General features: G+C 45.6%; 1 protein-coding gene across 1 annotated transcript; it reads left to right on the forward strand.

The window, feature by feature from the left end:
* The first annotated feature begins 10248 nt into the window (after nt 1-10248).
* Nucleotides 10249-12840, forward strand: LOC128430379 (G-protein coupled receptor 26). The gene is made up of 3 exons (XM_053416421.1): nt 10249-11057; nt 11165-11278; nt 12498-12840. Exons 1-3 carry the CDS (start codon nt 10387-10389, stop codon nt 12733-12735), a joined length of 1023 nt encoding a protein of 340 aa, XP_053272396.1. The 5' UTR covers nt 10249-10386; the 3' UTR covers nt 12736-12840.
* The last annotated feature ends 1783 nt before the right edge of the window (nt 12841-14623 follow it).

Consider the following 14623-nt stretch of genomic DNA (forward strand, 5'->3'; position numbering starts at 1 on the left):
CGACCTTCCACGTCACCTGAGTTGCTCAGAACGTGCTAGTGCTCGGAGATAAGAGTGTTACTCTCAGCTGTCACACTCTGTTGTTCTGGCTGTTTGGAAATGTGACATTTCACCATTCGGCACATACTTGATTTGAAATTCAGAGAGTTGAGCGTCGTGCCATCGCCGGTGGAGAACTGCCAAGCACGGAAGGCGCTTCTTCTCAACACGGAGCTGGAAATACACAACACGCACACATGGGCCGTGCACTGGCATCTGCCCAATACACTCCACTTTACATAGAGTTAAAATTAGAGTGCAGCTTATGCTTTCATGCAAAAGTAGAAACCTCCATATGTACCGGTCGGTTTCGTATATTAAACCTTCAACTGAAAAAACTTGTATGATGAGATGTTAATCTATTTCTTGAATTCTGAGGCATTTATCTACTTCAATGTTAAGGTGGAAATACTCAGATATAGGGACGACTGCCTATTTTGCTCAAAATACATCTTTAAAAATATAACATCTTATTAAATTTGAGGCACAAGGGGGGTCACAAGGGCGACCTTAACATACAAACCCCCTCTTCCACTGTTACAGTGGCATCACACCTTCAGCCAATAGGAAGGTTGAGGTGCTGTGAGCATCCAGCTCTTCCACAAACTTGCTGAAGTGATTAAAGAAGATGCATCCGGCCGAGAGGAGAGCCGCTCTGATGTGAAGTGAAAATTGGGGGAACCATCGAGGCAGGCCGAGGGGGGTGGGGTGGGGGGGTGTGTGAGTGTGGGGGGGTGTTGCTACCATGGGAGACGGGCTAAGGTGACCCAGATGACATAGAAAGCAGCTCAACCGATTGGATCTCTCCGCCTTGCCGGCCACACTCGTCCAATACCCTGTGACACCAAGTTATGGATTCACATAAACCTGTGTTTGAACAGCGCAGGGAAATGTAGCTGTCGTCAAGCGCAGGCCTCTACAAATGCAGTGTTGTATTAGCCGTGTGTGTTTGCGCGGCGGTAAAGCACCGCTGGCAGCCAATAAGGAGACGTTAAACAGTCGCACAGATGCATGTGGCCGAGCAGAGGACAACAAACACACAGACGTGGTGACTGCCGCGCTGTGTGTTCAGTAAAAAGCTGATTCTACACACGTGAAGGAAATGAATTCAATCACACCATCGTAAACCAGTTGTCACATTTCACTTCCTGCACGGCTCAAACAACTAGAAGTGTGTCACCAGGTTTAGTTTTTATATTTCTATTATAAGAACTAGACAACCATGTGTAGGAGTGATCAGCCCGGGCGGAGGTATGTGCTAAACGTGCTGAGTACCATTAGCTACCATTGTTTCCAGTTATATTACATTCAAACAGGCCACTTCCATTTTAATGTGTAAGACACTCACCCTGTGGGCCTTAGTGCCACAGACTGAGATTATTATAGTTCTGTGTCGTCATCATGCTGCCATGGGAGACAAGTGAATGTAATGAAAATGCTGAGATACATGGTTTTATTTTTAGCGCACTTGTGTATCTGTGGTTGCAGCAAAATCCCTGAAGTACCAGAGTACATGTAAAATGCAGTACTTCCTGTTTAGGTTTGGTTTAACTGTATACGTTCTAGTGTGCATCCTTCAGCCTCTAAATCTTTAACATGGCAGCGAGCTCGTGAAGCTACATCCTATGTCCTGCACCGTCACCAGCACGAGCACCGTGCACGACCAGAACCTTCGAAAGGCTTCCCTCGGTCTAGATTGCTACTTGACAGGAATGTTTAGCAGCCTCCTCTCTGCTTTTAAAGACTCCCCGTGCCTCCCCGGAGAGGAGGAGAAAGGGAGATGTGGAGAGTGGGTGAGGGGGAGAGTGGGATGAGGGGGAGAGTGGGTGAGGGGGAGAGTGGGCGACGGCGGCTCGAAATAGCCCCCGTCAAGAAAGGAGGAATCAAAGCTCCACCTTATGCTTAATTAAAGATTAACGAGAAATTGCCGGCTGCTTGTGGAGGTTTGCTCGAAGCCTCACTTTACTTCTCTGATTAGAGTGATGTAACACCGGTTAATACTGCATGGGCCGCGCTGAAAGAGTAATGACCACTGCCGGTGTGGCGGCATCAATCCTGCTGCGGTGACAGGCTGCAAAATGTGACCAATTGATCGATTGGCTGCTCGCGGCCGCTGAATCCCTTAAATCACACTGATTTGTACGAAATGTATCTGAATTGATGATTAATTAATGATCCCCCCCATGCAAGGCTCCACACGCTGGACCTCACTTTGTCACGTCTTTGTTCAGAGCCCTGACAGATGGATTTCCTGACTGATACAGAGCTGCACCCCGGCCGCTGCACCGAGGGACAAAGGATTTCACTCAGTTTTCACATCTTCATGAATCTTCAGAGGCTTTTGTCGCCTTTTTAAACTTTCTTTCAGGAGTAAAACCTCTAATTTAATGTACTGCCGAATAAAAGCCAGTTCAGTTTCTATTAATGGCCTCCTTTATTTCAGGATAATCTCAAGCAGTGTCATCCCAATAAATGGCCAAATACAAAAACCATAGATTCACCTTATTTGCTACTTTCAGTGCCCGTCTATAATCTATTTTTTTCCCAAGTCTCTTGTCACTGCTGAGCTGGTGATCAGTGTTGTTAGACTGTAAAGGATTGTTTAAACAGAACACAAAGCAAACTTGACGGTGCCAGGCAGCAACAGCATCAACATCTAGAGTGGTGCTCAAGGCCCCTTCCATTCAATCAAGCTGCACCACATATTACACACTCATAGATATCAGTCCCCTTAATGGGCCTCCTTTGTTTCTTCAAGAGCCTTGAAGTACCCGCCCGGCAGACCGTGATAATGTCCAAGAAAAAGAGAACGCCTTATCAATGTTAAACAAATTGGAGGAAAGCTAATGGCTTCAGCTTTCCTCTCATCAGCCTTTAGATCCATATAAAGACCAGATGACTGTGTGTCACAAAGCACAAGGTGGCTCTGGTTCCTTTCCAGTCTGTACAAAAACTGTTTTCATGCTCGGTCCTTCGTGACTCATGCAACATATTTATCGTGAGTCACTAGAGTGTGGTCCACACCTCTGGGAGCACGTGTCCCAGACTGAGGGATGTCTGGAGCAGGCAGATGCTTTTGGATTCAGCCTGTTCTCTGGTGGTTGGTGGGTGGGGGGGTGGGGGGGGTCTTGTCCTTAAGGCTGCCGGATCAAAGGAAAGGTTAGACGAGGATGAGTAAGAGCGAGGCGGGCAGAGAGGAAGAAGAGCCAGAAATTCTAGGCAATTCTAAGACTGTACAGGTTCACTGAGGCAAAATTAATGTAGCATGGATTTTTTCCATTTTGTTTTGCCTGAGCATGAATTTTGTTGCAACCATTTTAACCGGAGTGCTCGAGGAGGTTATGTTGTCAACCCTGTTCATTTATTTATTCGTTTGTTTGGGAGCAAGATGACATAAGAGCTGATGTGAAAAATGCAGTTTGAGTTCGTAAAGAACCTGTTAAATTTTGACGTGGGAGATTTTTTCCCCACTTTCTTAGACATTGCGTGATTTATTTATGGTTTTCCCTGATATCCCTGAGAGTAACTCAAGGATACTGATGAGGGGACTGATATTAATGAGTGTAATTTGGTGCAGATCCAAATAATAGATCCAGCCGGTTTAATTGTGGTTTCATAAGGTTTTAGACTTTCATTTTAAGAAAGAAAGAAAGTAATTTCATGACCTGAATTGTTTTGTTGCTATAAGGCTTAAATGGATTTAACAGGAAGTATCATCTGCTCCATTTGTATAATTGTTAATATAAGCGATGATTTAGCTCATTCGATGAAATGCAATACTGACCAAATTATGTGTATTTGATTCTGAATATGCAAAAAAAACATTTAGTATGCACCGAAACTCGTTAACTACATTTCAGAGTCTCCAGGCCTGATTGCGGCCTCCCTCTAAACGGCTTGTTAGGTGCTTTTTCCTCTTCGCCGGTGAGCCTGCACCTTTTCTTTTTTTTTGTTACCAGGCTCCTGTCATAGCTGGCTACAGAAGCCATAATGCTCCATCATGTGCCTGCTGGCCTGCTTTTGTCTGCCCACCGGAGCCCCTGTTGGCTTCAAAGCGCTCCTGTCGCCTAATGATAATGAATGCCGGTGCGTCTGCTCAATGTGCTTAGCGGCGCTCTGTCAATCTGTTCCACTCAGACTCGGGTTACAGTCTCGCTCCTCTCTCTCTCTCTCTCTCTCTCTCCCTCCCTCTCTCTCTCAGTCTCCTCTCGTTCAGATGCTCTGAGTCTGTGGCCGTGACGCCTCCTCGGCTGCAAGAGTTTGTTCGGTTCAAGTCGCAGGAATGTTCCCCTCGAAACCCAACTCAAATACTGGAGCCGGCAGTTTGAAACAAGGCTGACCTCCTGCACTGATCCTCCTCGTGTCTCTTCCAGAAAGCATTCCAGCTCGGCCGCCAGTTTTCAAAGCCTCGTAGGGGAAAAACTCTTTGACTCTATGAAAGGATTGATGAAGGAATCGATAGAACAGGCAGGGCATGGGTCCACCGGGGTCATTAATAAAATACTAAAGGGGGTCCTTTCAAATGTGGCTTTACACGCCCGGTCCTCACTGGGTCAAAGCGATCTATTTCTGCCTCCTCCTCGCCACCGGCTATCTCCCCGCGCCTCCTTTTAGGTCTGCAGATAAAAGGACTGCTCATCGTGAACAAAGCACAGGGTTTGACAGAGCTTTGGACACCTGCGGAGGACCAGACCACTCCGATTTGATAGAAGTGGGGGGGGGGCTATCTGATGGTGGGAGATACCACCGGCTTATGAGACAGACGAGAGAGGACCAGGAGACATTTCCCTGGTTAAGCCTCTGAAAGCTGCCGGAATAAGTGTTGTTGCTGCGTAAACAGCACCACACACCCTCCGTGCACTTCTTTCAGTGTGTAGTGTATACACACAAGAAGCAGCAGATAACAGATGCTTCACAATCTCCTCGGAGGACAATAGCAGCCCCCGTGTAAAATGATATTTACGTCCACATCGAGGAGCCGGAGATGCTGAGATAACTTCTCCGACTGAGACGTTGCCATGGGAAAGTGACTCACCGCGAGCCTTGAGCCTGGATTGTTGTCACATCAGGTGTCGGGGAAAACACACTTTTGTTGCGAGTGAATTTGTGTCTTTATATATATGTGGACTTTGTGAGTTTGAGCCCGAAGAGTCAGGCGATCAATCGGTCACATAAACACATAATGCAAATTGACATGATGTTTCAGAAGAGAACTCAGTGACTTCAATGCATGAGCTGATATTTCTATAATAGACAGGATTTGAGGTAGTGAAGGCTTTAATCTGTTATGAGATAGAATACTTAAAAAACTGATCTGTTTCAGCAATGCAGTAAAACAAAACAGATAAAGAGACAACAATAAAATATATTAAACTTAAATGCTATGCTTATCTCCAAAGGAAACATAGGGAACATATAGGGAACACTACATGGGACACTTGTAGGCACTTTACATGATACAGCAAAAATGCCTAGAAATGTCCTGAGCAAACAGAATGAGCCGGACACTTCTAGGATTAAAATCATATGTAGATGTATTAGAATTAAACAGAAACATCATGTGTAGCACTTATGTTGTTTGTTTTGAAGGTGATGATAATAAGAGGAAGTTGTCAGGACATCGTGAGGATTCACCTCCTACAGTATGAGATGAGATCAACAGGTTTTCACGTCTTATTTACATTCCTCAAGCTTTTTCTAAATGTGCAACACGTACTCGTGTTCAGCTGTCATCCCCGGTCAAACCGTGGAGCATCAACACGCATGGGGCAGATGTTTGAGCTCAGCAGGGTTCCTGTGTGGCTCTTCCGGTTGTGAGACGTGTGGAGGAGGCCCATCTGTCACAGCACCACTAACCCTGTAAACAAAATCCTGAGCTGTCATTCACAACAGGCCCACGTCCTTTTTTTTTTTTTTTTTATTATCCTCTCTGGCGACTGCCCAGCGTGGGTGACGAGAGACGGCAGAGTAAACACAAGGTGAAGAAGAAGAAGAGGCTGTCGCTCACGCAGTCTGCAGGAGACGTCTCTTTCTTCCTCGTCTGTTCGACAGATTGATTCGCAGACTTTTGTTTTTTATTATAAGAATTTCCAACCTCGGGATCAAATATTGATCCGCACATGATGGATCACTGGAGTATGAATCCGAGCACAGCAGCGTTTAAAGGTTAATGACTTCTGACCTTGTTGCTGACCCCGTTCGTATCTCAATCCTGATTCTCACTCAGCAGGAGCTGACCTCTGATCAGCCTGAAATCAACACAGTGTCTCAAGTAAGCACTTCCTCACATCCGCTGGGTGAAGTGCTCATCACTGTGTGGTGGGTTTTTGCCACAGCGACAAAAAGTGGCATCCTGTAATAACCATTAAAGTATCATAAACACTTAACGCCTTTATAATCATTACAGGGTTTGGGTTAGGCCCATTTTTTGCACATTTATAAACACTGTATAATCACAATAGATTTGCGGTGATCGACGGGTTCAGCAAACCAAATATCCCCTCTCTGATATAGCGATGACTATATGAATATATTAAACTCTGTCTTTTCTCCTGAATGTTATAAATATTCTTATTTTGTTGATCATCAATTCCACTTCTGTCCGTCCTGGGAGATTGGTCCCTCGATGGCGGCTCTCTCTCTGTGTGTTTTTTTCCCCCGGTCAAAAGTAAAATGATAGAATTTGATTAATTTGATTGATATATGTTAGAAGGAATATTTGTTGCCGTACAGTATTTATTTTCACGCTCTTTCTTGACCCATTCTACATCTTTAGTAATCCATCAAGTCACAATCAAACGCAGACGAAAACAGGTAAAATGGTCCGAGCTTTATTTTGATTAATAAGAAAGCAAGATCAATAAAACCTATGAAAGGTCTTTAAATTAGAGATTTGAATAAGAGGGAAACCGCAAACTTCAAGCTGAAATACCCACACTCCATTTAGTTTGTGCACCTATAAACAGAAAATATAAACCATGGAAATGCGATCGTTGTTATAATCTGACTGATTTGATGATCTTTTTTGGCCCAGAATCCAAACCACTGGTTTTCTTTGTGGTCAGGGAACAGGATTTGACCGTCGTGCTGTAACTATGCTCGGTGTGTAAATAAAGAGATCAGGGGTCAACCACAATGTATTGATCTCCTGCTCGGTTTAAACCTGCAGTTTGACTATTCTATTTATGTGCACACCTGCAGGCAGCTGAGCAGAGAGACAGGCTGAGTAACGCAGAATTATATATTTACCACGCACGCACGCAGATGAAGAGTTTTAAAGATCAGGTCTAAAAAGCCTAATTTTAACCTTCACAGTATCTTCTGCTGTGGCTCTGAGACGACTCCCACCAATCACAGAGTTATTTAACACGTGACCCTGAGCTCCTCTCCTGACCTCAGGCATTAGAGCAGGAACAAGCTCTGAGTGAAACACAGGTATATCCACAGGGATTCTGATCTCACTTGTGTGTTGAAGGTCAGATGCTTCTACGTGAGATCACTGGGTTTGAATGAGAAGTCGAAAGCTTTCAGGACTGTCTCCGTCACAAGGCCGAGGTCACGAGGAGCCCGGGAAAGATCCGGTCCTGAAGACAGCACGACAAATATTGTGTTGCTCTGTTTGTGCACCGAGCGCTACTCGGTTTAATTTAAGATCCGGCAATAACACACGTTATTGAGATTCGCAATGAGCCTGTTTTTCTACCTATGATTAGATAAGTAGAGCTATAAAAGAAAAACACAATAAAAGAAATTTGGCTCCGATTGGATGAACTAGATAATTAAGAGATTAACCAACATTTAAATTGTGACTCTAACATCAGGAGCATTAATTACTTCTCTTTAAACTGCCTCTGATTCATGGTCACTTGTAGTTTGGTGCGTTTCGAGGATTCAGCATCTCCCCCCCCCCCCCCCTCTCTGCTTGAATGACTCTGTTAAACAGCCACGGGGCCTTCGGGGCATTTTGTCCAGCCGCCTTAAAAACTGCAGTAACTGATTACTCCGCTCACATGAAAGCATCCTCTCCAAGCGATCCCGTTTGTGGCTCTGAAGCTGGCGTTCCGCGCCCTGATACCTCGGTTAGGTAATACGCCGGCGCCTGAGAGTTATATTGGAGGTGACACCCCATCAGGCCTATAAATAGCTCTGCACTTTTCCCCCAGGAGCCCAGCTGTAGCTTCCTCCGAGGCATTTGATATCTAGTTTGTAGGGGACTGACATCGCCCACTGCTGCTCTCTCTCACTCCTGCACACACACACACACACACACACACACACTAAGAAAAACACACGCTCAGAAAAAACACACCCTCGGTGCTGTAGTGGCTTCATTACCGCTGGATATAGCATATGTGGGGAAAAAAGCTTTCATCAGCGGCGACACTTTTAGGAGAGTGTCACTTCAAAGATGGTTGGCCTCAGGGTTTCCCTCAACTGCATTTAATGATGACTCACCTACTCGCTTTGAATACTCCACTATTCGGAGCAGCGGGGCTCGGAGGGATGCAAATTCTCTGACAGTGTGTGTCGCCCTTAAATAAATAAAACCAAGCACTTAATTGGAAGAGATGGGGATGTGGGGGGGGGATGCAGGAACAAGCATAACACAAGCCTCATAACAAGTTGGAGGATGAAGTGAGTGCAAACGAGAGGAGATAGAGAAAAACCCTGCAGGCTGCGTCTGACCCCGGTGAGTCACTGTCTGTACACACTTCTCCAGAGGTGGGCATGACTCAGTAACAAGCATGAGCATCCATATCGACTGTGTTCCTCCAATTTGGATCAGGTACCATTTTCATGCTCTGGTGTATTTTACTGGGGCTTTGTTTTCATTGTGAAATCATATTTCTTTCTTCTACGATGATGCCTCAGGACGATATGAGGATATAGTTACATATAATAAACAAAAAGTTTGGGTTCATGGTACCAAGCCATGTATAAAGGCTTGTGGCTAATGTTTAATAGACTTAATTTCTTATGGAACAGTTAAATAAGAGTTTTGGTTATCCTAATAAGAGCAAATGATTTTACCTGAAAGTAGTTCCTTTTGTTCTACTTCCCAGAAAGTCTCCTCAGATTATACTAAACTTGTAAGCAGGTAAACACCAAATTATTATGCTAAAACACACGTGGAAAATGGACTATCTACTTTTCGTGTTTAATAAATTTCATTTTTTTTCTCCTGGAGAACAAAGCTAAACTGTGGCTGGAGAACTCTGCCAATAAGGAATTATGTAAAACATAATATACATACCATAAAATCTGACACTGGACTTCTGCACCTAGGCTCATATTTACAACAAACACAAAACCATCAGCTACTGGGACAAACCCCCAGTGCTGGTACATGATTTTATTGCAATGTGATATTGTTTTGACTTTGGTGAGCTACTTGATTGCTTCAGCAAAATCTAAAAGTATGGAGTGAAAAGAAAATTATATTTACCTTTTTCCTCGGCTATTTTTATGAAAAGGTCACATTCTACCATCAATCCTCTCTCTGTATGTTTTTGCATCCCAGACACAAATTTCCAATAACAAACAGTGCATCTACATTAGCCACCGGCCCATAAATAATTCATTTGGGGACAGGGATCGTTTTGCCCCCTCTGCCTCTCCGGTGCGCCTGTGCACCTGGTGCCATTTGGCCACGGCAGACGCGTCTCCAATTATCCAAGAGCGCATCCCCGGATTTCTCTGCGTCTGTCCCTTTGCCTCCACATCCACATTGATTCGAGCCGAGTCGAATCAATGCGGGGGACGCGAGAAACTCACGCGTGAATAACTTATAGTATGCGGGGGGATTGATGCGTATTTGCGCACAACAAAAATCAAACAACACACGAGGATTTGCTGGAAATGCTACAGTGGGTAAGAAGTAGGGACGGAAGTGTGTTTTGTGACTGTAGGACAAGTTGTCCCTGCAGCTCTGGGTGTGATCATTCACTTCAGTAGACTCGCTGCCTCTCCACCCGGGTCCTCCTCAGTCCAGATCAGTATGTGGCTGCTCAGTGCGCCGCCTGCTCGCAGTCTGAATGGCCGCAGCTGCTGAAAGACGCGCCCCACACGCACATCTCCACTTGGCATCACAGCTTTTCACCTTCTCCTGCACCTGACGCGCGCTGGGCGGCGGGTGCGAGTGGCGGCGGCCGCCCGCGTCCTCAGCACTCTGGACAGCGCTCGTCGTGGGAAGTTGGAGAGGACGCGGCGGTGCGCACGGATCTAACTGGAATGAGAAGCTGGAGCCGCTGGAGAAGAGGAGCGCGACGCGCGGCCATGGTTGTTCCCAAGTGCGCATTGTCCACAACAGGCGCAGGTAACCCGAGGGTGGGCGCTCCGGAGTGAGACATGGACTTTGCTGACATTATCTTCGCTTTGTTCATCGTCGTGGTCGCGGTCGTGTCGCTGTTGTCCAACTTGTTGGTGCTGCTATGTTTCGTGCACAGCACCGAGATCCGCCGACAGGTGCCCGGTGTCTTCACCATGAACTTGTCCTTCTGCAACATCCTCATCACTGTGCTCAACATGCCCGCCACCCTGGTGGGGATCGTGCGGAACCAGCAGCCGTTCGGGGACTGCGTGTGCCACGCGGTGAGCTTCCTGGAGACTTTCCTCACCGCCAACACCATGCTGAGCATGGCCGCCCTCAGCATCGACCGCTGGATCGCGGTGGTCTTCCCGCTCAGTTACTCCACTAAGATGCGCTACAAGGACGCGCTGATCATGGTGTGCTACTCCTGGCTCCACTCCTTCACCTTCTCCCTCACGGCGCTGCTCTTCTCCTGGGCCGACTACAGCGACGTGTACGCGTCGTGCACCCTGCAGCCGAGGGACCGGGGCAGCGACAGGATTAAGTTCACAATCTTCACGGTGGTTTTCCACGCCACCAGCTTCATGCTGTCCCTGCTCATCCTCTGCTTCACCTACCTGAAGGTGCTGAAAGTCGCCAGGTTCCACTGCAAGAGGATTGACATAATCACCATGCAGACTCTCTTCCTGTTGGTCGACATCCACCCAAGGTACAGTTGCATGTCTCATTGACAAGTTTCTTCTTATAACTCTCACAATATGAATATAGTTTTCACATTGTTTGCCAAATGGACTAAACGCCCATTCCTGTTTCCAGCGTGAAGCAGAGATGTTTAACAGAGCAAAAGAGGAGAAAGCAAAGAGCCACCAAGAAGATCAGCATCTTCATCGGCTCATTCATCATCTGCTTTGCTCCTTATGTAATTACAAGGTAAGTCAGCAACCATGCATCACGTCATTTTTATTCAAAGCTTGTTATGACCTTGTGAGTACTTGCAAAGACTTAAAAATACACACATCTGTCACACACACTATCGGATTAAAGACAATCCAACACCTGAAGTGCACAATCACATCAGTGTGTGAGCTCACCTGACACCACACGGCTTATTTGGACCTAATGCTTTGAATTATTATTATTGATCTGAGCCTGGACACAGCTCATTGGTCGGCTGCACTGTGTTGATGTAAACTGGCCCCACGCTGCCTCCATTGGAAAAACAGTTAAAACGTCAACAGACAACAACAAAGTGGCTCCCGGAGAAAAGAGGAGAAGCCAGATGTGTCTGCTGCTGACGAGCAGTGTGTTGTGTGTGGTGTGTGGTGTGTGTTGTGTGACAGGGAACACGGAGCTCCCACCCACTGTGAAAAAGTGTCCCAATAATTGGATCAACCCCCTGAACCGGGCCTACCTTCACGTCTGAGTGACAGCTGAAGCCAAAACATCTGATTATTCTCAGAATTCCTGAACATGTGCTATCTGTTCTACTTTTACCTGAGCACTTGAACACATCATCTCCTCATGACAGCTCTCAGCCTTCACACAGAATAACTGACCCTGTCCCCTGGGAGGTTCTGAAAGGACGTGACAATATGGAAGCTTAAACAAATCTAACAAAGAAATAAAATGACAATAATACACATTTTATAGACATATTAATTCGTGTTTTGTGTATGAGCTATGGAAGATTAAAAATGCTTATATTCAAATCTAATAAAGAAACAAATTTGTAAAAAGATCTATTTTTTGAGTAGTGATTCGATTTGAAAACAATTAAATCAGTTATTTAAGCCAAACTCCTGCTTTATTTGCTCTAATTTTTATTCATTTCAATTCTTCCATACACGCATAACATTTTTAAATCGTGGTAAACTAAATATTTTAAAGGAGCATACATTTTTTTACAATATCAATTATATTACACATTCGAAAATATGTTGGTCGTTATAATGACTCATGCCTAATGACTGCTTTTACTGTTTGAAGGAAAGGCAGAAAAAACAATACAGATCATGTCTACAGCAGGAATAAAAATAGAAAGACCTTCCCCCCATTTGGATCCTCTCTTCTAATTGTCATACTGTCCCTCACATGTCAGAGGCTGCTCTGGTGCTTTGTTTAGTCATGTTTTCTGCTGCCGCCCCTTCAGGTTGGCTGAGCTTCTACCTTTCGTGGACGTCAACCGCCACTGGGGAATCATCAGTAAGTGCCTCACATACAGCAAGGCTGCGTCCGACCCCTTCGCCTACTCCCTCCTACGTCAGCAGTACAAGAAGGTCCTGGTGTCCGTCGTCAACAGGCTGCTCCGGCGCGACCTCTACCCGTCATCCGGCCAAAACAGCTCTCTGGACACGGAGAGCGACTACTGCCTCCAGAGGATCAGCTAATGGGCGAACGTGCGGACGTGACAGACGCACACCACCCAGCGGGGCCGAGAAAACGGAGAAGGCTGCCTCTAGGAGGAAGAGGAGGTGGGCGGGGGCGAAGAATTAGGGAGGGAGGGAGGGAGGGAGAGAGAGAGAGAGAGAGAGAGAGAGAGAGAGAGAGAGAGAGAGAGAGAGAGAGAGAGAGAGAGAGAGAGAGAGAGAGAGAGAGGACAGGATATTAGACGGAAGCGAAACGAGACTAGATGGAGGGGACAGATTGTGGGTTTGGGGGGGGGGGGGGGGGGGGATGGTAGGGTGGGGAAGATTGAACAGACAGTAATGAGGGGGAGGAAGAACAGGCAAAGAAACGGAAGGGGAAGGCGAGATGGGTGAGGGGGGGGGGGGTAGACAGATAGGGAGCGACAGGGATGATGTGGCCTCAGACAGTATTGGTAAACAAGGGATCTTTAATTCATCCCCCCCCCCCACACACGCAGATTCACACACAGACCAATCAATTCCATGAAACACGGGTCCAAGATGGAGATGAGGGACCACGCTGCCGGAGACGTCTCCAGACTCTGGGAGAAAAGACGCCTTTTCGAGCTGGACCAACCGAATCTTCTTCGTCTTTCCTCGGCCGCGACACCCCCCGGGGACACTACGCCGTCTTCTGGAGAAAGTAGCTTCACCGGACGGACGTGCTCTCCGGCGTCGAGGCTCAGCTGCTGCACATGGTTGCCATTTTTCCGTATTGACCGCGTTAGACTACTTTGCAGTGTCGTGTCAGTCACTGAATATTGATGCACTTTGTCTAATCCTCTCAGAGCTACTATAGATACAAGAGCCAAAGGCAAATGACATGTACACCACGATGTTAAAGGACGCGGCTGGTGAGGGTCTCTGTTTTTCTTATTGTCCACAAGGGTCATGAGAAGATTTAAAAAAAAAAAAAAAGGACTTTGCCTCTCAGTGCTGTCAGAACTCTCCAGCCTGCAGCTCCAAGTCTTTAGATACATGTTCTCAGCTGGACTCTGTACATAAGGAGTAATCGTATACATTAAGTTGCAGGTTATTACAAGTTTGGTGCACAAGTATTTAGCCTAGGAAGTCCTCAAACATTTAACTTTAAGTAAAAGTACAAATAAATAGACAAAAATCTACTCAAGTAAAAGTAAAGTTTTCTACTTGATATGACACAAAAGTCAAGTCTGCAAAAGTTGAAGACTTAACAATACCTACAATTGTATTATAGCTTTGAAAGAAGAATAACATCAAATATATACATATTAATCATTGTAAATTTAAAGACATTTTAATAATACAATTTAACACAATAAAATAAGGGTTAGTAGAATCCACAATCCCAGTAAAAACACACAATCTTAGTGCAGTGCTCAAGAGTACACTATTAAAAATATACACATTTTTAAGTACACCCAGTATAATGTGCAGTGACCACATTATTTTAGAACAATGGGAAAGTGAATGGAAGCATCAGGATGAGCTCATCTCTGGTTTGAAGTCTTCTCATGTTTTTTTTTGGCCGACAGTGATAAAAACGCAGCCTCACCAATCTTCCTTTAAAGTGTGTGTGTGTGTGTGTGTGTGTGTGTTAAAGTGTAACTGAATGTACTAGAGCTAGTCCACTTTTACCGGGAAAATGCATTTGTACAACTGTGCTCTGTTCTGCCAGTTGACCGGAGGAAAAAACGTTTCTATTGGATATTTACATGATGTTATTCTATATTTTGCACTGTACAGGAACAATGTTTTGTTTATAGATGAAGAGGGGGGGGGGGGGGGGGGGACGTGATGTAGCATAGGAAACGCTTTCAAAGTGCTTTAAAAACACACACTGTTCTGTGTTTGTGCCAGATTTGCATATGTGACTTTCTTCAGCTGCTCT

This window comes from Pleuronectes platessa, chromosome 23, assembly GCF_947347685.1.
Source record: "Pleuronectes platessa chromosome 23, fPlePla1.1, whole genome shotgun sequence".
NCBI classification, from domain to species: Eukaryota; Metazoa; Chordata; class Actinopteri; order Pleuronectiformes; family Pleuronectidae; genus Pleuronectes; species Pleuronectes platessa.